The sequence below is a fragment of the Cherax quadricarinatus genome, chromosome 4, assembly GCF_038502225.1.
Source record: "Cherax quadricarinatus isolate ZL_2023a chromosome 4, ASM3850222v1, whole genome shotgun sequence".
NCBI classification, from domain to species: Eukaryota; Metazoa; Arthropoda; class Malacostraca; order Decapoda; family Parastacidae; genus Cherax; species Cherax quadricarinatus.
The window spans coordinates 58,280,783-58,308,048 of record NC_091295.1 but is presented as its reverse complement, the minus strand read 5'-3'; the positions used below and the strand labels follow the sequence as shown (position 1 = coordinate 58,308,048).

The window sequence follows — 27,266 nt, the reverse complement described above, 5'->3', positions numbered from 1 at the left end:
GAAGACCAAAACGAGTCCTTGGTTTACCCGAAGGTGTAGGGGGGCAAAAACTAAGTGCAACAGAGAATGGAAAAGGTACAGGAGGCATAGGACCCAGGAAAACAAGGAGATTAGTAGAAGAGCCAGAAACGAGTATGCACAGATAAGGAGGGAGGCCCAGCGACAGTACGAAAACGACATAGCATCGAAAGTCAAATCTGACCCGAAACTGCTGTATAGCCACATTAGGAGGAAGACAACAGTCAAGGACCAGGTGATAAGGCTGAGGAAAGAAGGTGGAGAACTCACAAGAAACGATCAAGAGGTATGTGAGGAGCTCAACACGAGACTTAAGGAAGTATTTACAGTAGAGACAGGAAGGACTCTGGGGGGACAGACCAGATGGGGACACCAGCAAGGAATACACCAACAAGTGTTGGACGACATACATACAGATGAGGAGGAGGTGAAGAAACTGCTAAGGGACATCGATACCTCAAAGGCAATGGGACCGGACAACATCTCCCCGTGGGTCCTTAGAGAGGGAGCAGATATGTTGTGCGTCCACTTACCACAATCTTCAACACATCTCTGGAAACTGGGCAACTACCTGAGGTATGGAAGACGGCAAATGTAGTTCCCATTTTTAAAAAAGGAGACAGAAAAGAGGCACTAAACTATAGACCTGTGTCATTGACGTGTATAGTATGCAAAATTATGGAGAAGATTATCAGGAGGAGAGTGGTGGAGCACCTGGAACGGAACAGGAGTATAAATGCCAACCAGCACGGATTCACGGAAGGCAAATCCTGTGTCACAAACCTTCTGGAGTCTTATGATAAAATAACAGAAGTAAGACAAGAGAGAGAGGGGTGGGTTGATTGCATCTTCTTGGACTGCAAGAAGGCCTTTGACACAGTTCCTCACAAGAGATTAGTGCAGAAGCTAGAGCATCAGGCGCATATAACAGGAAGGGCACTGCAATGGATCAGAGAATACCTGACAGGGAGGCAACAACGAGTCATGGTACGTAATGATGTATCACAGTGGGCACCTGTGACGAGCGGGGTCCCACAGGGGTCGGTCCTAGGACCAGTGCTATTTTTGGTATATGTGAACGACATGACGGAAGGGTTAGACTCAGAAGTGTCCCTGTTTGCAGATGATGTGAAGTTAATGAGGAGAATTAAATCTGATGAGGACCAGGCAGGACTTCAAAGAGACCTGGACAGACTGGACACCTGGTCCAGCAAATGGCTTCTCGAATTTAATCCTGCCAAATGCAAAGTCATGAAGATAGGGGAAGGGCACAGAAGACCACAGACAGAGTATAGGCTAGGTGGCCAAAGACTGCAAACCTCACTCAAGGAGAAAGATCTTGGGGTGAGTATAACACCGAGCATGTCTCCGGAAGCACACATCAATCAGATAACTGCTGCAGCATATGGGCGCCTGGCAAACCTGAGAACAGCATTCCGATACCTTAGTAAGGAATCATTCAAGACACTGTACACCGTGTATGTCAGGCCCATACTGGAGTATGCAGCACCTGTTTGGAACCCGCACTTGATAAAGCACGTCAAGAAACTAGAGAAAGTACAAAGGTTTGCGACAAGGTTAGTTCCAGAGCTAAGGGGAATGTCCTATGAAGAAAGATTAAGGGAAATCGGCCTGACGACACTGGAGGACAGGAGGGTCAGGGGAGACATGATAATGACATATAAAATACTGCGTGGAATAGACAAGGTGGACAAAGACAGGATGTTCCAGGGAGGGGACACAGAAACAAGAGGCCACAATTGGAAGTTGAAGACACAAATGAGTCAGAGAGATAGTAGGAAGTATTTCTTCAGTCATAGGGTTGTAAGGCAGTGGAATAGCCTAGAAAATGACGTAGTGGAGGCAGGAACCATACACAGTTTTAAGACGAGGTTTGATAAAGCTCATGGAGCGGGGAGAGAGAGGGCCTAGTAGCAACCGGTGAAGAGGCAGGGCCAGGAGCTAGGACTCGACCCCTGCAACCACAAATAGGTGAGTACACACACACACATGCACACACGCTCACATGCTCTGTATACCATCTACGTCAGGCCCATACTGGAGTATGCAGCACCAGTTTGGAATCCACACCTAGTCAAGCACGTCAAGAAATTAGAGAAAGTGCAAAGGTTTGCAACAAGACTAGTCCCAGAGCTACGGGGATTGTCCTATGAAGAAAGGTTGAGGGAAATCGGCCTGACGACACTGGAGGACAGGAGGGTCAGGGGAGACATGATAACGACATATAAAATACTGCGCGGAATAGACGAGGTGGACAAAGACGGGATGTTCCAGAGATGGGACACAGACACAAGAGGTCACAATTGGAAGTTGAAGACTCAGATGAATCAAAGGGATGTTAGGAAGTATTTCTTCAGTCATAGAGTAGTCAGGCCATGGAATAGCCTAGAAAGTGATGTAGTGGAGGCAGGAACCATACATAGTTTTAAGGCGAGGTATGATAGAGCTCATGGGGCAGGGATAGAGAGGACCTAGTAGCAATCAGCGAAGAGGCGGGGCCAGGAGCTGTGACTCGACCCCTGCAACCACAAATAGGTGAGTACAAATAGGTGAGTACATGTGGTAATGCTTTATTTACAGCTAGCAAAGTCATACTTTGTAATATTTTAAATTTAAGATTTAATCTAAGTCTGCTCGAAATGCCTAGCCATGCTAGGTGTTATAGTGGTACACTCTGTAATTATTACTTTACTACATGTAAACCACACAGTACCCAAATTCTGTAAACTCAGCACTGTAATCCTTATAGAGAATAAACTTTGAATTTGAATTGAACCACCAAACGCATGTTTACATCACTGTAAGAGCAGTTCTCTCATGCTTGCTTGCATTTTTTTTTTTACAGTCATTTGGCTAAATTTCTTTTTTCTATCTATGGATCCTAAGAAAATAAGTGCAAAGGACAGTGTTGAGAAGAAAAAGACGATTTCCATGGACTTGGCCAGGCAATACCAGCTTAGTACATCTACGATATGTAGATACTATAGCTGTATCAGTCATGTTCAGTGATTAACCCTTAAACGGTCCAAACGTATATATACGTTCACTCGCTCAGCGCCCCGAATTTTTTGAGAGAAAAATAATTGTTTTTTTTTTTAATAGGAAAAAAGAGCATTTGGTACCCAGTCATCCCCAATTTTTTTCATATAGCACACCCTGAGTGCACACACCCATTCTCTCATGTCTAGGTGACTCGGGCATATCATGCCAATGTTGAATGAATGTCAAAGGAAACGTATATATACGTTTGGGGTGCTACGCGAGAGAACATGTATATACGTTTGGACCATTTAAGGGTTAAACAACAAAAATTGTATCAGTTATGTTCAGTGATTAAAAAACATATTGTATCAGTTAAGTTCAGCGATCGAACAAAACAGTGTTGTTGTTGGAGGTTTACAGGGCCACTGACATACGCTGTACCCTCAACCTCCCCCACCCTGAACATCCCCAACCCTCAACCTCTCCTTATAACAAAAATATGTGAAAGGAAATGAAAAATGTAATACAGGCTAAGTATCTCTTCTCTGAAATGTCTGGAGCCAGAAATGTCTTCAATTTCAGGAGTTTATGGGTTTTGGAATGTAACGAAATAGCTTGGGGATGAAACCCAAGCCTAAATATGAAATCCATTTATATCTCATATACAGCTTATGTACTTAACCTGAAGGTAGTTTTGTACAATATTGCAGCACAACAGCATCAGCAATACTTGTATCAGCCGTCAAAAAAACAATGGCAGGCTTTATCACCTTGCTTAAATTAAAAGGCTACTGTACACTATTTTGTCTCATCACTGTTGCCCATGTGGTATCTGCAGGCATTTCTAACATTTTCAACAATATCTCCACACCACAAAGCAAGAAGTAAGAACAAAACACACCATAATGACAGTGAGTAATGCACGTAGGTCTGTTAGTGACAAATGTTAACAAACTGGCACCAACAGAGCATCGGAGCCTCACCTGGATATGTGAGGTAATGCATCACAACTGTCTGGGTATGCAAAGACCTGTGCAATGCCTGGAAACCACCTTAGAATCAAATGTAATTTTTCCATTTGTGGCATCACATCAGTGATCAAAAAAAGTAATGGATTTCAGAGCTTTTTGAATTTCTGAATTTTGGATAACAGATATTCAACCTGCACCTACTCATAACACCTGTACAGTGTAGTATTACCCTAATAAATTAGGTAATTGTGTTGCTGAGGGTTAAAAAAATACTCCTTGATTTAAATAGTGTGTATAAATTTTCTTAAATAAACTAACCATCATTCACAGGGCAAACAGATAGGAATTTAGCCCTTTGATTGTCGCAGGCCCCTTTCTGAAACTGTCATTCTATGTTGCAAAATATTCGAAAAAAAAAATTATTTTTTCTTATGAAATGTTAAGATTATGTTTGAGTGTTTTAGTCCAAAAAACAAATTTTTGCCATCAGTACTTACCGAGATATAGAGGCGTGAAGTTTACAGAAAATGAGCCGCGTATGGCAACAGCGGCGACTGCCGCTCACCTGGTAAACTTTGGTTTACTTGTATTTGAAGGTTTATTGCTTTTTTTCACTATTTTATTTTTTCACATAACTTATGTGGCCTATGAGACCAAAGTAAGGTGCAATGTACATATATACACTTGTTGTATACAACACAATAAGCACACAAACATAATTATCAATATATTGTTTACAAAACTTGCTTACAAAAACAAAGAATACAAAAAACTGTTTATTACTATTGTTCTACAATATATATATATACCAATGTACAGTCACCGAACATATTCCTGGAAGTTCTGCAGCTTGTGGAACTCTTTGAAACATGTTTTCATACACAATGGTGTTTTACACTCCTCACACATAAAACCAGTGTGTGTGCATTTTTGTGGACTTTTTTTTATGTGCAAAGACAAAACACCTTGTCTGAGCAGTTTTCTTCAAAGTATTAGCAGGCAGTTGTGTTATGTAGTTATCCTAGGTAAAAAGTCGTGTGTCATCATTCCTTCCTTCCTGCATTCGTTTCCTACCTTCCTACCTTCATGCATTCCTTTCCTACCTTTCTTTCTACATTCCTTCATCTTTCCTTACTTTTTTCCTTCCTTTAATCTCGTCCTTCCTTCATTCCTGCCTTCCATTCTTCCTTCCTTCTGGTTTCTATAATATATATACACATATATAGTCACTAGATACTTTCATATAACTGCTATTATCTTCATTCATCAAGCTTGTCTTGTGTGTGAGTGTGTGGCTTATAATTGTTTTGAGTCAGGAGTTGGCAGCTGTCAAAATGACATTATCTCATTACTCGTGTGTGTGTGTGTGTGTGTGTGTATGTGTGTGCATTCACCTAGTTGAGATTGCAGGGGTCGAGTCCAAGCTCCTGTGGGTGTGTGTGTGTGTGTGTGTGTGTGTGTGTGTGTGTGTGTGTGTGTGTGTGTGTATGTGTATGAGTGTGTGTGTGTGTATGAGTGGGTGTGTGTATGAGTGGGTGTGTGTGTGTGTATGAGTGTGTGTGTGTGTGTATGAGTTTGTGTATGTGTGTGTGTGTGTGTGTGTGTGTGTGTGTGTATGAGTTTGAGTATTGTGTGTTGCAGGGTGTCGAGTGTGTAGTGTGTGTGTGTGTGTGTGTGTGTGTATGTGTATGAGTGTGTATGTGTGTATGAGTGGGTGTGTGTATGAGTGGGTGTGTGTGTGTGTATGAGTGTGTGTGTGTGTGTATGAGTTTGTGTATGTGTGTGTGTGTGTGTGTGTTTATGTGTGTGTGTGTGTGTGTGTATGAATTTGTATATGTGTGTGTGTGTGTGTGTGTGTGTGTGTGTGTGACTCAACAATCAATATTTGCACCAATAACTCATTACAGTTGTGACCGGGTGTGGAAGTGTGAATTGCTCGTTACACTATAATTTGTTCATGATTGTAGCCATGTATAAACGTAAGTAACCATTCTTACAGTATTCATTACCTTGTACCTAGTTCAGCCATCAAAACTTTGGGGCCCAGTCCCTGGACCCATTACGTACTTCTGTAATCTGTAAATACCTTTGTAACTTGTCATGATTGTGACTAGACCTACCTGGAGTTCATTACCTTTGTAATTTGTGAGTTCATTACCTTTGTAAATTGTGAATTCATTACCTCTGTAACTTGCTCAGCTATCAAAACTTTGGAGTCCAGTCCCTGGACCAATTATGTATCTCTGTAATCTTTTGACTACCGCCCACAGGATGGGTATGGGGTGCATAATAAACATATTAAACTAAACTCACTCCCCCTAACACCTGTCAAAACAATGGGGTCGGATGCTGCTTCCCCTCCATTCTATCTAATTATCTTTCTCCCTCATTCTATCTCTTTCAATCTCTCTCTCTCTTTCTATCTGTGTGTCTATCTCTGTCTCACAGGTACACATGAATACAAGTATACATAGTGTAAATTACCTAGGATAACCCAAAAAATCCAGACAAAGTGCTATACTCTGCTTGAAGATGTGAGTAAATGTGATAATGACACAGTCTTGTGGCTCTCTCTGAGACAGAGAGCTAGACGGATAGACAGGGAGCTTGACACACAGACAAATAGACAAACAGAAATGTTTGTGTACCAGCAAAAACAAAGGGAGGGTGATGGTCATCTAATCTTTTATCAGCTGCACCCTCCCTCCACCCTCGTTTACGCTCATCAAAGTCAGCTCTTATCAGATGTTATCTCCCCTTATCTTGTCACTGTCATGAGGTGGACTTTTTTTTTTCTTGCTTCAAGGGAACAATATTATTATTACTTCTTCTTCCTCTTCCTCTTCTTCCTCTTTCTCTTCTTCCTCCTCCTCTTCCTCTTCCTCCTCTTCCTCTTCTTCCTCCTCCTCTTCTTCCTCCTCCTCTTCTTCCTCTTCCTCTTCCTCCTCTTCTTCTTCTTTCTCTTCTTCCTCCTCCTCCTCCTCTTCTTCCTCTTCATCTTCTTCCTCCTCCTCCTCTTCTTCCTCTTCATCTTCTCCTCCTCCTCTTCTTCCTCTTCATCTTCTTCCTCCTCCTCTTCTTCATCTTCTTCCTCCTCTTCTTCCTCCTCCTCCTCATCCTCATCATCCTCATCCTCATCATCCTCATCCTCCTCCTCCTCATCCTCATCATCCTCCTCCTCCTCATCATCATCCTCCTCATCATCATCCTCCTCATCCTCATCATCGTCACTATCCTCATCACTCATCCTCCTCCTCATCATCATCATCCTCCTCCTCATCATCATCATCATCCTCATCCTCCTCCTCATCATCCTCATCATCCTCCTCCTCCTCCTCATCATCATCATCCTCCTCATCATCATCATCATCCTCATCCTCATCATCCTCATCATCCTCCTCCTCCTCCTCCATTGCTTTTGGTCTCAAACTCCTCGAAATCATGAAATTGATCTTCACTGACACTTCCATCTGTGTTAGAGCATCACTTGGGAAGAGAAGAGTCACAGATTTGCTGGGGAGTCACATATTTCTTACCGCTAAGCATGCTGAAAAAGGACGACTGAAGTGGCATTCCCACAATGCACCACTGGCTCCCAAATTTTTTTTATGTGGTGCACACTGACCATGGAGACCCATTCTCTCACATGTGGGCCTACCAGCTTTCTCCTGCTTGATTTGAAACTGCTAGAATCTATGCATATAAATACGTCAGAAACAGTGGCGCGTAAATTGTATATATACGGAGTAAACAGTCAAAGGGTTAAACCATTCAATATAAAAAAATCTGTTAGACATGCAAAAGACATGTGTTATACCAGATATCTTTCCTCCTAGGAAAGACAGGAGTAGCTGAGAGAGTGTATGAAAGGGTGAGAGAGAGAGAGTGAGAGTGGGGAAGAGTTTGTGAGGAAGTTGTGTGTATTATATAGCCTCTCCTCACTTAACAATGGAGTTTCATTCCTAAGACCACATTGGTAAACGAATTCATTGCTAAATGAAGAGCATACTGTAATGGTAGTGGGTTTGTGTCAACTATCTTTGATATTGTTTTAACCCTTTGAGGGTCGACAGGCCCTCTCCGAGACTCGTTCTCAGGGTCAGCCAAATTAAAAAAAAAAAAAAAAAAAAAAAAAAATCATATGAAAAGATAGAGAATCTTTTCCCGATCATAATGACACCAAAAGTATGAAATTTGATGGAAAACTTACAGAATTATGCTCTCGCGAAGTTAGCGGTCTCGGCAATGTTTATGCATCGGCGATTTTGCCCAATTTGAGTCCCATTTTCGGCCAATTCCACTGTACTAGTCGACAAAAAACATGAATATTTCGCTAGAACTCTATTTTTTCTATCGAATGAGCGCAAGAAACCACCCATTTACCAATGTCAATTATCCAGTACAGTGGTCAGAATTTAGCAATTTTGCCAATTTCACACAAATTTCAAAAGATGCCAATTTCCGAATAGGGCCCAGAATAAACAAGAAAGACATTCCTGGCACTAAAATGACATTTCCTCTGTTCATTAGTCACGTCTCAAGGCCCCTCTTACATTCTTTTGCTTTCCACTTTGAATTTTTATTCTCACAAAAAAATAGAAGATTTACTGTTATCCAGGCTACTGCATTAGTGTAAAAATGGTATAAATAATATTGTCGCACTTGTAAAAGAATATTAGACTCACCAGTTGACGTGTATTGGACGCTTGGCATGATTTGTTTACTTTTGAACTTTGGTAAAAATTGAACATTTCTGCTACTTTGAGCTCAATTTCAAGGTACTTTTCATTTTAAAACCAGTCAAAATCATCTCAATTTCTGTAATATGTCTTCCATTCTATAAAATGAGACCAAGAAAACTAAAATACAACAATAAATACCATACGAAAATACAATGCAAAATCGCTGTTTTATTCCCAAAAAACGGTCAAAGTTTTTTTTTTTCTCATTATGCACTGTGTGCTGCAGGATTTTTTTTAGACTGTGCACACTGACCACATAGACCCATTCTTTCATATGTAGGCCTACCAGCTTTCTCCCACTAGATTTGAGGGCGCTAGAATTTAGGTGTACTAGTACGTCAAAAACCCTGGGTCGTAAGCCGTACTAGTACGGCCGAAACCCTCAAAGGGTTAATGTCACCTTTGCACCATTTATAACATTTCTGGTATGCAGTGGAACCCCAGTTTTCATCCTTAATCCATTCCAGAAGGTCAGTAAGAATCCAAAATGGACGAAAACTGAAGTAATATATCCCATAAGAAATAATGTAAATCCAATTAATCAGTTCCAGTTCTTTCTTGAATTCTATCATGTTTCTCACCTTCTTTACCAAAGGGCTGGCACTAGGAACTTTCTTTGGCTCCATGGTGACTTATTTCGCAGTTGCACTTAATAAACAAGCACAAAAAACAATGGATTATTACGAAATGTTTCAGATGAACACATGGAGGATTGCTCACTGAACAAGTGACAGAGGCAGACTGAGTCACGTACGTGTGAGCAGCTGTGTCCTGGGCAGGTGGACGCATCTGATATGGACAATTTCCAAGCGGAGGTACAAAACCCGGGGTAAAATTTCACCCAAAAAAGTGGTCAAAATCCAAACTGTACGATGTCCACACCGGACGAAATCCGGGGTACCACTGTATTTTTAAATGTTTATACAGAAGTGTACTGTATATTGTAATAAACAGAACAGAGGGAATCAGCTCTATTATACATTATTTAGGCATGCATATTGGTCAGAGAGCCCATCGTAAGTCCGAGGTGTTGATAAACGAATACGTCACTAAGTGAGGAGAGGCTGTATAAATAAATGTGTATATGTTGGTGCATGTATGAAGGTGTGACTTAACTGAGGTCACAAAGCACTTCTCTGGTGATATCCCCTCATACAGCTGATATTAACATATTTTTATACATTGCTTCTGTGGACACTACTAAAGGAAATAACTAGTCTTTTGTATAATGATATTTGTAATCCCATTCACTAACACTTATACAAGCTTCTTTCATAACGTGATGCTTGTTATATTTGGACCTCTTTTTTTTTTTTTAACTGCCCACCAAGAAGCAAAGTCAGGACTGGAGTTTACCTGGAGAGAGTTCCGGAGGTCAATGCCCCCGCTGCCTGGTCTGTGACCAGGCCTCATGGTGGATCAGGGCTTGATCAACCAGGCTGTTACTGCTGGCTGCATGCAATCCAACATATGGACAAAAGCCCAACTGGTCAGGTACAGAATTTAGGTGCTTATCCAGTACCTGCTTGAAGACAGCCAGGGGTCTATTGGTAATCCCCCTTATGTATGATGGGAGGGAGTTGAACAGTCTTGGGCACCTGACACTTATTGTGTTGTCTCTTAACATGCTAGTGACACCCCTGCTTTTCATGGGGGAGATGTTGCATCGTCTGCCGAGTCTTTTGCTTTTGTAGGGAGTGATTTTCATGTGCAAGTTTGGTACTAGTCCCTCTAGGATTTTCCAGGTGTATATAATCATGTATCTCTCCTGCCTGAGTTCCAAGGAGTACAGGTTCAGGAACTTCAAGTGCTCCCAGTAACTGAGGTGTTTTATCTCAGTTATGTGTGCCATGAAGGTTCTCTGTACATTTTCTAGGTCAGCAATTTCACCTGCCTTGAAAGGTGCTGTTAGTGTGCAGCAGTATTCCAGCCTAGATAGAACAAGCCACCTGAAGAGTGTCATCATGGGCTTGGCATCCATAGTCATCCTGTCATTTTTCTAGCAGATGCGATTGCTACAATGTTGTGGTCTTTGAAGGTGAGATCCTCCGACATGATCACTCCCAGGTCTTTGATGTTAGTTTTTCAGTCTATTGTGTGGTTGGAATTTGTTTTATACTCTGATGAGGTTTTAATTTCCTCACGTTTACCATATCGGAGTAATTGAAATTTCTCATTGTTGAACTTCATATTTTTTCTGACATCACTCCTCTCATTTGGGAGCAGAATCAGTTTGGCTCTGTTGTGTGAGTGCATTTGTTAACTTGTTCTAGCCAGTCAGTGCTTTTATTAAGTTAGAAACGTTGGACAAGTCAGTGCCGGATCAGCTGGGCTACATGCGGCCAGCAGTAACAGCCTGGTTGATCAGGCCCTGGTTGTGGACCAGGCCACAGGGGCATTGATCTCCAGAATACCCTCCAGGTAGACTCCAGGTAAGTACTTATGATATCAAACTCTTCCACAGATATATTTAATTTACTGTACTGCACTGTACTGCATGGGCCAGTAGGCCTTCTGCAGTGTTCCTTCGTTCTTATGTTCTTATGTGATATAGCTTCAACCACAATCTATTGTTGGTGCAATGAGCACAAAACCTTGCTTTTGTGTTATCTTGTACCTTGAGCTGATTGGATATTTCATGCAATTCCTGGCTTGTCTTTTCAAAAATAGGTGCCATTTCGAGTGGCTCCATGGGTTTATAGCCTACATGGGCCTACAGGGGTCTCTCTCATGCCATAAGCTATACCAAACTTTAACAACACTTGAGTATTTTTCCAGAATGTTAAAAATATTAATGACAACTTTGCTTTGGACACTTCTTCCCATAACAAATCCATCAAATCCTCCACCTTCCCATCAATTCTCAAAGTAGCAAGGGTCACCCTGATCCACAAAGGAGGATAACTATAGACCAATATTTAACTTACTTCTGCTCTATAAAATCTTTGAAAAATTAATTCATAATAATAATTTTATTTCTTTGTAAAGGTTACAATATGTAATTACAATTTTGATTAAAGTACAAAGATAGCCACTATCATGGCGAGGCATTTCGGGCAAACTAATCCTAATACATAGTAACTAATTAACCCTTTGAGGGTTTCGGCCGTACTAGTACGGCTTACAACCCAGGGTTTTTGACGTACAAGTACGCCTAAATTCTAACGCCCTTAAATCTAGTGGGAGAGAGTTGGTAGGCCTACATATGAAAGAATGGGTCTATGTGGTCAGTGTGCACAGTATAAAAAAAATCCTGCTGCACACAGTGCATAATGAGAAAAAAAAAACTTTGACCGTTTTTTTGGAATAAAACAGCGATTTTGCACTGTATTTTCGTATGGTATTTATTGTTGTATTCTAGTTTTCTTGGTCTCATTTTATAGAATGGAAGACATATTACAGAAATTGAGATGATTTTGACTGGTTTTACAATGAAAAGTACCTTGAAATTGAGTTCAAACTAGCAGAAATGTTCTATTTTTACCAAAGTTCAAAAGTAAACAAATCATGCTAAGCATGCAATACACATCAACTGGTGAGTCTAATATTCTTTTGCAAGTGTGCCAATATTATTTATACCACTTTTCACACTAATGCAGTAGTCTGCATAACAGAAAATCTTCTATTTTTTGTGAGAATAAAAATTCAAAGTGGAAAGCAAAAGAATGTAAGAGGGGCCTTGAGATGTGACTAATGTCATTTTAGTGCCAGGAATGTCTTTCTTGTTTATTCTGGACCCTATTCGGAAATTGGCATCTTTTGAAATTTGTGTGAAATTGGCAAAATTGCTAAATTCTGACCACTGTACTGGATAGTTGAAATTGGTAAATAGATGGTTTCTTGCACTCATTCGATAGAAAAAATGGAGTTCTAGCGAAATATTCATGTTTTTTGTCGACTAGTGCAGTGGAATTGGCCGAAAATGGGGCTCAAAGTGGGCAAAATCGCCGATGCGTAAACATTGCCGAGACCGCTAACTTCGCACGAGCATAATTCCGTAAGTTTTCCATCAAATTTCATAATTTTGGTGTCATTATGATCGGGAAAAGATTCTCTATCTTTTCATAAGACAAAATTATTTTTTTTTTTTTAAATTTGGCCGACCCTGAGAACGAGTCTCAGAGAGGGCCTGTCGACCCTCAAAGGGTTAAAACTAGATAAGAGAATAGTACATAGTAATTATACTTCCAACTAAACATGGAATAGTGGTTAGCTGTTTTACAATCTTATTTGGACTAATAAATCTTATGTATACTTAGTACAAAATCTAATTTACAAGGAATGGTGAAGGTGGTAATGTTTTACGGAATGGCAGAATTAAAAGTCAGGTGGTCACATGATAAAACTAGTCAGTAGATGTTTGGTTGATTTGGTTAATATTGTGAGATAAGATGATTTTTTTAGCAGAGTCCTAAATTTATAAGCTGTCTGGGGATCCTTGACCTGTTCCGGTAGCGAGTTCCAGATCTTTGGGCCTTTTATGTGCATAGCGTTCTTGCATAATGAGAGTCTTACTCAAGGGATGTTGAAAAGTGCCTCATGCCTTGTATTGTGACTGTGCCTTCTGTTGTAACTGTCGAGTAGTTTTAGGGGAGGGTTTACAGTGGAGTTTAAAGTTCTGTATATGTAGTAGGCACAATAATAAGAGTGTATATCTTGTTTATTTAGCAAGTTGAGTCTTTTGAAAAGTGGTGGGGTGTGCTGTCTAGCACAGGAGCTGGTTCTCACCCACACAGCAGCTTTCTGTTGGATTATTAAGGGTCTAAGGTGGCTGGCAGTGGTTGAGCCCCAGGCACAGATACCATAGGTGAGGTAAGGATATATTAGAGAGTGGTACAAGGTAAGGAGAGTCGTTTGTGGTACACAGTAGTGTATCTTGGAAAGGATTCCTACTGATTTGGAAATTTTCTTGGCTATGTGATGGGTATGGGACTGAAATTTAAGATTACAGTCAAGGAGAAGGCCTTGAAATTTGCACTCCTTGTGTCTTGATGTAGGGGAACCATTTAACAGTATGTTGAGTTGAATATTTGAGGCTCTGTTGCCAAGCAGCATGAAGTATGTTTTGTCTGTGTTGAGAGTGAGTTTGTTAGTCATCATCCAAGCATATATCTTTAGCAGTTCATTGTTTACAGTGTTTTCAAGCACAGCTGGGTCTGAATGGGAGTAGACATGTAGTGTCATCTGCGAATAGAACTGGTGTAAGGTGTTGGGATGCATTGGGGAGATCATTGATGTAGATGAGAAAGAGGAGTGGGCCTAGGACACTACCTTGAGGTACTCCTACAGCTACAGGTTGGATAGCGGAGTTGACTCCATTTGCATGTACATACTGGTGTCTGTCGTTAAGATAGAATTTTAGGTAGTCAAGAGAATGTCCTCTTATACAGTAATGATTCAGTTTGAGGTGCAAAAGATTATGGTCAACTGTGTCGAGCGCTTTTTTTAGGTCGATAAAGAGCCCCAGGGATATTTATTTTTATCGAGAGCTGTGTATATTAAGTCAAGCATTTGTATAATAGCATCATTCGTGCTATTTTTTGGTCTAAATCCAAACTGGCATGGGTTAAGTATGTTGTTGGATGTAAGGTAGGAGTAAAGTCGCTTGTGTATTATTTTTTCAAATATCTTGGAGAGTAAGGGCAAGTTTGATATGGGTCTGTAATTGTTCAAATCAGTTGGATCTCCACCTTTGTGGATCGGGGTGACCCTTGCTGTCTTGAGTATGAATGGGAAGGTTGAGGATGCTATAGATTTGTTAAACATTGTTGCAATAATGGGCGACAGTTCTGGTGCAGCGTTTTTATATGTGAATGGCAGCAAGTTATCTAGATCACCTGATTTGTTTTTTAATGATTTAATGATGAGTGAGACTTCAGTGGGATTAGTTGGAGCTAGAAATAGAGTATTTGGATAGTTGCCAGTGAGGTACTCGCTTGGATGGGTATTTGAGCTAGGAATTTAACTCGCTAGCTTTGATCCTACAGTAGAGAAGAAGACATTAAATTTGTCGGCTGTGTCTATAGGTTGCATGTGAGGTTCATCTGGTTTAGTTAAGTCTATCTCTCTATTTCCAGTCAGTTTCCTTGAGCCCAAAATTTTGGAGAAGGTTTGCTAGGTACTTTTCATGTCACCTTTCATTTCACTAAATCTATTTTCATAATACATATGCTTTGATTTACGTATTAGTTTTGTGAGTATTGATGTGTATCTTTTAGTAAATTCTTTAGTAATTAAGCCTAATCTGAACTGTATTTCAATTTGGTATTTTTTATTAATAGAATTAAGGATACTTCTAGTTAGCCATGGGCTGTTTAGCCTCTTTTCTGTGATCTGTTTCATTTTGATTGGGCAATGTTTGTTGTAGAGGTTTAGGGTTTTATGTAAAAAAAATTTGATATCTTTATCGATGTTATTACTGTCATCTAGCTCTCTCTGCCAGTCAGTGGCACCTAGAGCTAGTTTTAGGTTGTTTATCGATGTCTCATCATGCAGGCGAAATGAGATCTTTCTTGTTTCTTGAGGCAGTTTAGATAAGTTGGTTATGAGAAAGGTAGGGTAGTGGTTTGTGGTGTTATCTGTGATTATACCTGCTTGTAGTGGGGATATTATGTTGGTCCAGATATGGTCGAGTAACGAGGCAATAGTGTCAGAGATTCTTGTTGGCTTTGTTGTAGAGGGTAGCAGTAAGCTGTTGTTCATAGCATTTGTGAAATCAGAGGGTCGGTTGCTTGGATAAGGTTGATGTTGAAATCTCCTGCTAGTATCAGATGGCGTTTATTCAACTCTGACTCAATTATCATGTTTCTAAAGGCTATTGCTAAAAGTGTAAGTGTTTGAGTGTGATAGTCTGTAGACTGCACCAACTGTTATGGGTTTCTTAAGCGTTCTTGATGTTAATTTAGCTATTATATATTCACCGTTTTTTGTCCCGTACATTAGTTGATTTCACACATTCTAGTTCATCAGAGTAATAGATGGCAGTGCCTCCTCCTGATTGGTCGGGCCTGCAGTTATGTATGGCTGTGTAACCAGGTATGGTAAATATGTCTGTCAGATCTTGTCTGAGCCAGGTTTCAGTAAGTATAATGAAAGTTATATTAGCATTTAGAGATTTAAGTAGTGCAATGAGGTCATCATAGTGTTTACTCAATGATCTAACATTGTAGTTGAAGACTGTAATGTTCTTGCTGATACTGAGAAGGGTATCAGCCTGACTAGCAGTGTAGTAATGGCAATTAATCTGTTAGGATTGTGTGTGCTGTTCAATAAGAGGCTGATATCAGGATCAATAATTGCATTCATAAGGGGTACGTAGAGAAATAGCTGTTACAATTATTAAAGACAAAAGCAATGATGTTAAACCACTAACAATTATGAACTTATGAACTAAGATAGTTAATTTAAATCTAAAAAATAATGGAGCTACCGAATATTAAAATAAAACACTTTAGCACCTTGATTATTTCAAAGTTAAAAGTAATGGTTTCAGGTATAAAATAAGACAGAGAATAAAACACTTAAGTACCTGGATTAGCACCCTGAATAGTGCCTTAGGTGTCTTAAGTAGCTGGGAATTAATTACCATTATTCACTAACAGTCATGAAAATATGGATTAGAATAAGGGTAAATTTTACTATACTACAGCACTGAACATGGTTGATAATGTGTCGAGATATGGCTTAACATGGTTCAGTCAAAACAGTGAATGAGAGGAAACATGCTAGTTCTTGATCATTTATTTCAAACCTACGACCCGTGTCTGATAATTTTACCATGATAATTCCATCACGAGTAAAGCACTGTTTTATTGATGCATTATCATGCTTAAGTTTTCAAAGTCTGTATAATAGGTTCTGACGTTTTTTAGTTAGGCACTCATTTATATACACATTACTCCGTTTCTTGATGGAGGAACTTATTAGATCATTTTTTACATCAGTGGAATTGAATTTTAACTTGATGGAGGAACTTATTAGATCATTTTTTACATCAGTGGAATTGAATTTTAACCTAACACTTTGTTGTTGATTCTGCTTGCCTAGCAGTCGGGCCTCCTTGATATCACTGGTTTTAATGTTAACTTTTATCTCATCTTTTATTAGTTGGAGTGCTTTGATGGAGCAATTTTCATTGTTTGTATCTGGTAGTAAGGTAGAGTTGGTTAAAATGACAGAGTCTAGGAGCTTGTCTTGTTCATTCATATCCCTTTGATACTGGAAGCATGTATTCCACTGGGATTCCATGTTTAACTTCCAGTCTTGTGTAGCTTCTGACAGCTTGGTGGTGAGGGAATTTACTTGTTTAGTATATGTGTCTATAGATGAATGTAGGTTTGCTTGTTCTTTTGACGAGTTTATTAATGATGTCAGCTTGTTTTCTTGTTCACTAATCTTTGAGTTTTGTGTCGTAAGATGACATTCAAGGTCTTTAATTCTCGTGTTTTGGGTATGTAGAGAGAACTCAAGGTCCCCAATGAGTTTTTCACAGGTTTTGTTTTGTCGTCTTAGCATACTATTTTCCTGTAGAATTTTATCAATGGAGTCAGGTCGTTGTTGAGGACTGAATCCCTGGGCTATACCTTTGGGTGTTGACGAGTTGTAATCTATGTTGCCGTTTGCGGTGAAGAGGTCTCGGGTGTTATCCGTAGTTGTAGACATGTCAGCTTGGGTGTGAGTCATGGATGAGGATGAGTGTTGAGAGAATCCGGAGAAGGTTTTGGAGTCGTCCACCATTGTTGTTGTTGTGTTGATCTGGGCGGGGGTGAGGGGGGTAGAAGATTCGTGGGCATCCTTCAGGGCAGACATTATGGGTAACAGTTTTCTAGGAGGTTTTGTGTCTGTCTTGGTGTTGCCTTTTCTATTCTTGTATCCCATAAGAACACTAGTGGAGTTGATATGGAGTTATGGTAGTGATAACTGTTGCTTGGCTGGGATATCGTCTGGCAGCAGGCTGGTGTTTGGTATGACGGGCAGTCCTGTATTATCCGTGTTTAGGATGAGCTACAGGTACATGGTACACTAGTCGCTCAGGTGGCACAACTAACTCTGGCACCTCTCGTCTTAGCGGTGCCTCTGCCGTGGCCCGACTTATGGGTGGCCCGGTGGCCTGGTGGCTAAAGCTCCCGCTTCACACACGGAGGGCCCGGGTTCGATTCCCGGCGGGTGGAAACATTCCGACACGTTTCCTTACACCTGTTGTCCTGTTCACCTAGCAGCAAATAGGTACCTGGGTGTTAGTCGACTGGTGTGGGTCACATCCTGGGGGACAAGATTAAGGACCCCAATGGAAATAAGTTAGACAGTCCTCGATGACGCACTGACTTTCTTGGGTTATCCTGGGTGGCTAACCCTCCGGGGTTAAAAATCCGAACGAAATCTTATCTTATCTTATCTTATCTTTTACATCTTTAGCAGCTTTATGTTGGTCGTTACTGGTTCCATGTGGGTCAATGCAGCAGTACAAGCAGTTAGGCCATAATAGGAGCTGTTGTAGGGCCAGGGAACTGTAAAGATGTAGGAGTAGCCATTGTTGTTATCACCTCACCTCACCTCCGTCATAGCCAATTGGCAGATCTGTGCCTACCTCGTCTCGCACAACATACTCAACCCATGTCAGTTTGGATTCAGGACTAATAAAAGCACAAATGATGCTATTATACACATGTTAGAACTAATATACACCACTCTTGAGAAGAAAGAACTCCCGCTGGGAATCTTCATTGATTTACGTAAAGCTTTTGATACAGTCGACCATGATTTGCTGCACATTAAATTAACACACTATGGCATAAAAGGGCATTCCCTCAACTACCTACAATCTTACCTTAGTAACAGAAGCCAATATGTGTACACAAATGGAGCTAACTCTTCCACACAACCAATTACAGTTGGTGTCCTACAAGGAAGTGTCCTTGGCCTACTCCTCTTTCTCATTTACATAAATGACCTACCGAATGCATCACAACTAATCAAACCCATATTATTTGCAGATGACACTACATACATCTTCTCTCTCCCAAACCCAGTCATACTGACCAACACTGTTAATGCTGAATTGCAGAAAATATCTACCTGGATGATGACTAATAAGCCTATTCTCAATACTGACAAAACCTATTTTATTCAGTTTGGAAACAACTACAAATGTTCCACTTAACATAATGATAAACAGAGCACCCATCACAAGACTCACATAGGAAAAATTCCTAGGAATCCACCTTGACAGTAGCCTCAAATTCCACACACATAGTTAGTTAGTTTAGTTTAATATCTTTATTATGCACCCCATACCCATCCTGTGGGTGGTAGTCAAAAGATTACAAAGGTACATAATGGATCCAGGGACTGGACCCCAAAGTTATGATAGCTGAACTAGTTACAAAGGTAATGAACTCCAGGTAGATCTGGTCACAATCATGGCAAGTTACAAAGGTAATGAATCAGCCTCACTCCTATACATGGTTACAGTCATGAACACACACATATACAACAAATTTCCCAAAAAATCTTAGACAGTAGGCATACTATCAAAGATACAGTACTATGTTCCACAATCAACTCTCCTTGCACTGTATCATTCACTCATCTACCCTTATCTCACCTATGGAATTTGTGCATGGGGGATTAACAACATTCAATCACCTAAGACCACTAATAACCCAGCAAAAGGCTGCAGCCAGAATGATAAATTCCCACCAAAGACAGCATACTCCACCAATATTCAAAAGTCTAAAACTACTCAACATAAAGAACATCCATAATTTTTCTTGTGCCTACTACATACATACAACACTACACTCGAACATAAACCCTTCACTCAAACTTCTCCTCACCAACTTTAACAGGACACAACCATAACACAAGACACATCACTTTATGATGTTCCTGTGTCCATATCACACTTTGTAAAAACTCTATGCACATAAAGGGCCCCAAAATTTGGAATTCATTACTAGTAAATACTAAAGTAACCCGGTCTGAACATCAGTTTAAGACTCTTCTCAAAAACCACCTACTCACCCTAAACTAAATATACAATACTCAGTACTTAACTTTACCAAAAAATCTCCCAGTTACCTAAATCTTAAACTTCAGAATTAGATGCTCAGAGGTCATACATTAATATAAATAGTAGTGTAAATACCTGCCCAAAACAATACTGCCTTACACTAAATTGTAGCATTCTCATACTGTAAACTACTTTCAACAATGCACAATGTTATATTCCCATAATATACTTTAAATATTTACTATTGATATAAACAACCTACAAAATATTTTGAACTTGTCCCAATGTAATATCCCCAGATTGTAATTTGAGTAACTTACTGTCTGCTATAAATAAAAACAGATGTACAGGTCCATCATCACAAATCCGGCAATCAGTTATTCGGTTCCTTCAGTTATTTGGCACTAATTTTGGCTAGCATAATTTCAAATTTCCAGGGTCACCACACCAACCTTCTGGTACTGTTTGGTGGCACTACTTGCTGCATAAGTCATTCCAATTTCTTTTTCTCCATTTATTGTTATAACCTGCTTACTTTTAGCCCTAGCCATGGTTCCAATGAATAAAAGAAATGCTTCTCATTATGTAAAGCACCAACACAGTACATTATCCATTAAAGATAAGGTGGCCTTGAAGCTACTAGTGTCGGCTGCCATGAGCTCAGTCTCATGATGCAGGAGAATATGCTTTATTATTACGCTAATATCAACACTACAGCTTATTTTCCTATCACAATTGATCTAATATGACATAATAAACAATATAAATAACATAAAACATGTTAAATAATCCAGAATGAATAATATTTGGCATAATACCAAGCAGTCACCGAGATTATAAAGTCACTTAAAAATAACTCAGGGAATCTGTCTCATGTCCCACCATTATTGTACAAGAGAGCGGCCCATGTCCTCTCGCATGCTATCTCATTACTTTTTAACAAGTCACTAGAAACTAGCACCTTCCCGAAACTACTCAAGACGGCAAGGGTTACACCAATACATAAAGGTGGTGACCCTACAGATTTAAACAACTATAGGCCAATATCAAACTTACCATTGCTATCCAAAATCTTTGAGAAACTCGTGCACAGGAGACTATATTCATTTATAACGGCACAAAACATACTCAACCCCTGCCAATTTGGAATCAGGGAAAATAAAAGCACTAACGATGCAATCATAAAAATGCTAGATCTGCTTTACACAGCATTGGAAAATAAGGAATATCCACTAGGAATTTTCTTGACCTAAGAAAAGCTTTTGACACAGTAGACCACGGCATCCTACTCCACAAACTTGACCATTATGGTATAAGAGGCCATGTGCTTGCATATTTCAAATCTTACCTTACTAATAGGTATCAGTATGTCACCATTAAAGACACAGCATCAACAACACAGCCACTTGATACTGGAGTTCTGCAGGGAAGTGTCCTTGGTCCCCTGCTCTTCTTCATATACATCAATGACCTTCCAAACGTATCTCAACACCTGAACCCCATTCTCTTTGCTGACGACACGACTTATGTCATCTCTCACCCTAATCTGGCCACCCTCAACACCATTGTTAATGAGGAGCTGATCAAAATATCGACTTGGATGACAGCCAATAAACTTACGCTTAACACTGACAAAACCTACTACATTATGTTTGGTAGCAGAGCAGATGTGCAAATTAACATTAAGATCGACAACACTCTAATTGCCAGGCATAATGAGGGCAAATTCCTAGGCCTATACCTCAACAACAACCTGAACTTCAGCACCCATATCCAACACATAACCAAAAAAGAATCCAAAACGGTTGGGATCCTCTCCAAGATACGATACTACGTGCCGCAAACTGCCCTTCTCACACTATACCATTCACTTATATATCCATACCTCACCTATGCTATCTGTGCTTGGGGTTCAACTGCAGCAACACACCTAAAGCCAATAATAACCCAACAAAAAGCCGCAGTAAGAATAATCGCTAAATCCCACCCCTGGCAACACACCCCCCCCCACTCTTCATAGATCTAAACTTACTCCCTGTTCAGTATATCCACACTTACTACTGTGCAATCTACATCTACAGGACCTTAAATTCCAATATTAACCTTGACCTAAAACGCTTTCTTGATAGTTGTGACAGAACCCACAGGCACAACACCAGACACAAACATCTCTATGACATTCCCCGTGTCCGACTAAACCTTTACAAAAATTCAATATATGTCAAAGGCCCTAAAATCTGGAACACCCTACCTGAAAATTCTAAAACTGCAGACACATTCATAACCTTCAAAACTACCATCAGAAAACATCTCATCTCCCTGATACACCCTGTAAACTAATTACACGAATACCACCTGGTGGTTAACACTTACACTCACTCACCCATTTGACCATAAATAGAAATATCAATCTCCATCTCAAAATAATGAATCTTAACTAGTCATAAGTTGGCCTGTGATACTCCAATACTGAAACTATGTATAGTGCCAAAACAAAAGCATTCACATTGCTAAACTCACAAACTAGTATTTAGTCACTTAGCCATAATACCAACTTACCTCATAATTTTGTAATATTTTAAACTTAAGATTTAATCTAAGTCTGCCCGAAATGTCTAGCCATGCTAGGTGTTCTAGTGGTACACTCTGTAATTATTATTTTACTACATGTAAACCACACAATAACCAAATTCTGTAAACTAAGCATTGTAATCCTTATAGAGAATAAACTTTGAATTTGAGGTATGAAGAGGATATGGTATACAAATATCATTCTCCTATCCCTGTCTTGGGAGCTTATATTAGAGAAAATGGAGTGTACCACAGGGCTAACTGTGATACACACTCATACTGCACCATAAACCTGAAACAAAAAAATTATTTTCTCTATATAGATTATCACACATAGCATATGTGTAGAGATCCTAGGATAACCCAAAAAAGTCAATGTGGCTTATTTCTAGTACCTGGCTTGGGTTAGCCATATATGATTTTTGGTAAATATGTATTCGATTCCCAGCCAGGGTAGAAACATTAGACGTGTTTCTTTACACCTGTTGTCTATGGGTACCTGGGTGTTAGCCGACTGGTGTGGGTGTTATCCTGGGACACTGACCTAATTTTCTTGAAATACTCTGCATAACAAGCAGCTTTCTATATAGCAGTATGTCACTGATGTCAGCTAGGCCTGTATACCTTGTACATGTACATGTAGTAAATAAAGATATTGTTATTATTATTGTTATTATTATTATATTATTTTCTCAGTTGTTTGTTGGGTTATCTTATTGAAACTTGGGCAATGTATGATGGAAAGATACTTCTTAACGTACACCAAAAATGAAAGAAATCAGACCATAAATAGCGGAGTTACCTTCTCAGCCATTAGGGGCCGCTTAGCGGTATATTTTGGTATGGTTTTTATGGTTATATTCTCATTTTCTCAGTCTCATTTGATAGAATGAAAAATATATTACAGAAATAGATATGATTTTGATTGCTTTCTTGATGAAAAGTACCTTGAAATTGCGCTCACAGTAGCAAAAATGTTCTATTCTTTAGCGAAGCTCAAATGTAAACAAATGATGTCACCGTCCAATACCTGTCTGCCTGCCAGTCTAAATTCCAATACGCAGTCAAGAATAGGTTGACATTATTTATACAATTATTACAATAATGCAGCAGTCTGCATGACAGTAAATCTTCTATATTTTGTGGATAAAAATTCCAAATGGTAAGCAAGAGTAATATAAGAGGGGCCTGGAGCCGTGACTAATGAACAGAGAAAATGTTATTTTAGTGCCAGGAATGTCTGCATTGTTTATTCTGGACCCTATTTTGAAATTTGCATATGTTGAAATTTGTGTGAAATTGGCCAAATTGCCAATTTCTGACCACTTTATTGGGCAGTTGAAATAAGTGAATTAGCGGTTTCTTGTACTCAGTTGACAGACTAGAAGTAAATAAGTTTATTCAGGTACTATACACAAATACAGTTACATAGATTATCATATATAACAGTGTATGTATAGAGAACCTAGGATAACCCAGAAAAGTCAGACAGTGACTTATTTCCAGTACCTGGCTTGGGCTTGCCATATATGATTTTTGGTAAATATTTTTTTTTCTCGGTTGTTTGTTGGGCTATCTCATTGAAACTTGGGCAATGTATGATGGAAAGATGCTTCTTAACGTACAATAAAAATGAAAAAAGACGAACGATAAATAAGGGAGTTTACCTCTCAGCCATTAGCCACCTCTTTCCAGTATATTTTCGTATGGTTTTTATGATTGTATTCTTATTTTTTTGGACTCATTTGATAGAATGGAAGATATATTACAGAAATAGACATGATTTTTGATTGCTTTCATGACAAAAAGTACCTTGAAATTGAGCTGAAAGTAGCAGAATTGTTCAATTTTTGCCGATGTTCAATGAACTTTGTGTAAGTCAAGTTGGTTAATTTTATTAAGTGTATTCTAACCTAACCACTCTGTAATCCGGCACACTACAGGTCCCAATGATGCCGGATTTGTGATGGAGGACCTGTACAACTTAAACTCTGATCAATTTCTCTAGTATTAAGTAGTGTGTAAGCCATTAAATTTAGTCTGCCCATAATGCCATGGCATGATAGTGGCTCTCTTTGCACTGCAACTCATTATTTTTATTACATAATCTCAATGTAAACTTGCAAGGAAATAAAAATTGTATTGTAATCCTCACATCAGCTTGAATTTCATCTTAACTGAACTTCAGCATCTTTTAAGGCCGGTGGTAACCTGATACCATTACTGTATAAAATTTACCACTTGTGTTATCCACCAAGGCAGGCAGTCTAAATAAAGAAACATGCCATCACTCATTCTCAAACTTACTCTCCAGAAATTCACCAAGATATCATAATACAAATGACCCTTTTAACTGCAGTATCCCTAACCAGTCTTGAGAATGGAATGCCTGCACTCTGAAGATCAATATACGAAGAATTCTGGAAATGGTATCTTCCAGAAATAATTATGAATTGAAGTTCTGAGGTTGGATAGCAACAGAATATATGACTGACTGAAGGAAGGGGAAATGAGGAATACGGGTACAACATTGATTTTCCGGGCACTGATCATCCAAACACTCTTACAATCCATACAAATTTACAAGCAAGAACTTGAAATTCCTGTGGCAGTGTATTTGCCACCCAACTGTACAACACTTATCGAACCCCAGGACCAAGGAATACTGTGCTCTCTAACGGTGGAAAACTCAGTAATTCGGAAAGGCTTTGGAACCAAAGGGTCCGGAAAATCGATGTTGTACCTGTAATTAGTCGATCGACTGGTCAAGCTTTCAGATTTTTACCCATATCTGAAATGAGTCTAGTGTTGAAGAGAAATCTGAAGTATTAGGAGCAAAAAAGATGACTGAGAATAAATACAATAAAACAAGAACTGTGTGGGCCTGCCTGCCCCCACACAGGCAGGCAGAAATTGGTAAAGAATTATAGACAATATTTTTACACTTTTTTTTTCTACAGTCTCCCACTACCAATGTCTGGTACACATAAACTCCCACCCTCCTGTGCTATCTTCCTTTCACCTTTCCTCACTCCCACCCTCCACCCCCCTCCCTCCCACTCACCCTTCAACATCACTCCATTTAAGACATTTTCAACACCTTGTTTTGTCTCTAGACTGAGAGACATGCATTGACCATCATGTGCGTGTCATAGCTGAAATTTTTTCACATCAACTCAAAACTAAATTCCTTTATGAGGGTAAATTATAATTTAAAATTATAGTAACTCAAGGCCATCATAACTCAAGGGACCACTGTACATACAGCATAGTACTTGTTAGGGTTAGAAAACACATATAGGAGTGAAACTTTTAGTGAGAAGTTTTTCTCTGCACAGAAAATGTCTAATAAAACTAAACACTGCTTCACATAGCTAGTTTGTCAGGTACTTACCATTCATTACACACATGTTATCACCATATATGCCTAATAAATTTTATTCAATAAGCTGTATTCCTCCCCATGTATGATACACAATAGCTCTACTTAAGTTAGGTCCTAAGTTAAGCTGCACTCTGTTATCCTGCCTGTTGTTTACAAAGCTTGTTCTAATTTAAAAATTATATTATGCACAATGATACTGTTCAGATCATTTGGTAAAATTCTGATCTTAGTCTCTGGTTACCTATGTAAAATTACTAATTATATGACATACACAGGCACTTAGACCAAATCATATAAATTTCATTTCTAGGGTTTATTTAGTTTTGCCCAAAATGCTGCACATAATTATTGCCTTTTATAATTATGCACACAGAAATTGCATATCTGTATCTACATGTACCTTAAATTACTTATCTTCTTATTTATTACCTTTTTTTTCCTCTTGTTTTGACTATCGATTGATCCAGAAACCTTGAATTTATGAATCTGTGTTTGGAAATCTCTCATTATGTGTCTAATTGTTGTACCTACTCGCAAGTAGAAATAGGTAATGTGTGTGAATGAATTTTCAAAATTTCTATATGTTGTATTATATCAGTGTGATCTGAAAGACTTTAAAAATTCACAACAAAATAAGATACAATAATACTCTTACCTCCAAAACTCGGCCTGATGCGGGCCTGGAAGTATATTTTTCCACGCGTCATCTCAAGTCGCTCCTCATGATACCCTCCTCTGACTGTTGAGTTTGTAGTAAGAGCAGCCAGTTCATCCAGACTTAGATCTTGTCCCACAATCATATGGCGTTCCAGAATATATCGTACCTGGAAATATACAATATATAGTATTTTACAGCCATTTCTAAATGGCTGTATTGTACGTCCATACACCTGAAACAAACTGATGCACTATGTACATCAGTATTTCCAGGTCTCTTAAAAAGAAGTAATTTAGGAATTTGTGACTTAGATACATTTAGTTGCAATTCATAATACAGCATCTCCTCACTTAACGACAGAGTTCCATTTCTAAGACCACATCAGTAAAAAAATTCATCGCTAAGTGAGGAGCATACTATAATGATAGTGAGTTTGTGTGAACCATCTTTGATATTGTTTTAATGTCACCATTGCACCATTTGTAACATTTCTTGTATATTTTGAATAATATACAGTAGTGTACTGTATACTGTATTAAACAGAATAGAGGAAATAAGCTCTAATATACATTATGTGGGTATGCATACTGGTCAGAGAGCCCGTTGTAAGTCTAAGGCTTCAGTAAACGAGTACGTTGCTAAGTGAGGAGAGGCTGTATAGCTCTCAGTTTTATGATATGGTTGGATAAAAACAAATGCAGTATGGTGCAGTCCTTGACTGACCACATTTCACCTACACAGTGGGCTTGATCAAGTCAAAAACAGATAACATATGGTTGTTTTTACTCCTGGCCCTTTGCAGCAAGTGATTACTGCAGTTGCCAGTTAAAACACAAGAATAGAGGAGCTTAAGGTAGGCCTACTGGCCATGTTAGGCAAGTCCTACTCAAATCCAACCTATTTTTAA

The 27,266-nt window shown here is 39.2% G+C and overlaps 1 protein-coding gene across 2 annotated transcripts in view; it reads right to left on the bottom strand.

Moving 5' to 3' along the window:
- LOC138854345 (fasciclin-1-like) overlaps positions 1-27,266 on the bottom strand; it is a 122,986-nt gene that overhangs the window by 15,731 nt on the left and 79,989 nt on the right. For both annotated transcript variants that reach the window (XM_070096947.1, XM_070096948.1), the window contains exon 5: positions 26,357-26,525. In XM_070096947.1, coding sequence (XP_069953048.1) covers positions 26,357-26,525 — 169 coding nt within the window. The remainder of the gene's footprint in view (positions 1-26,356; positions 26,526-27,266) is intronic.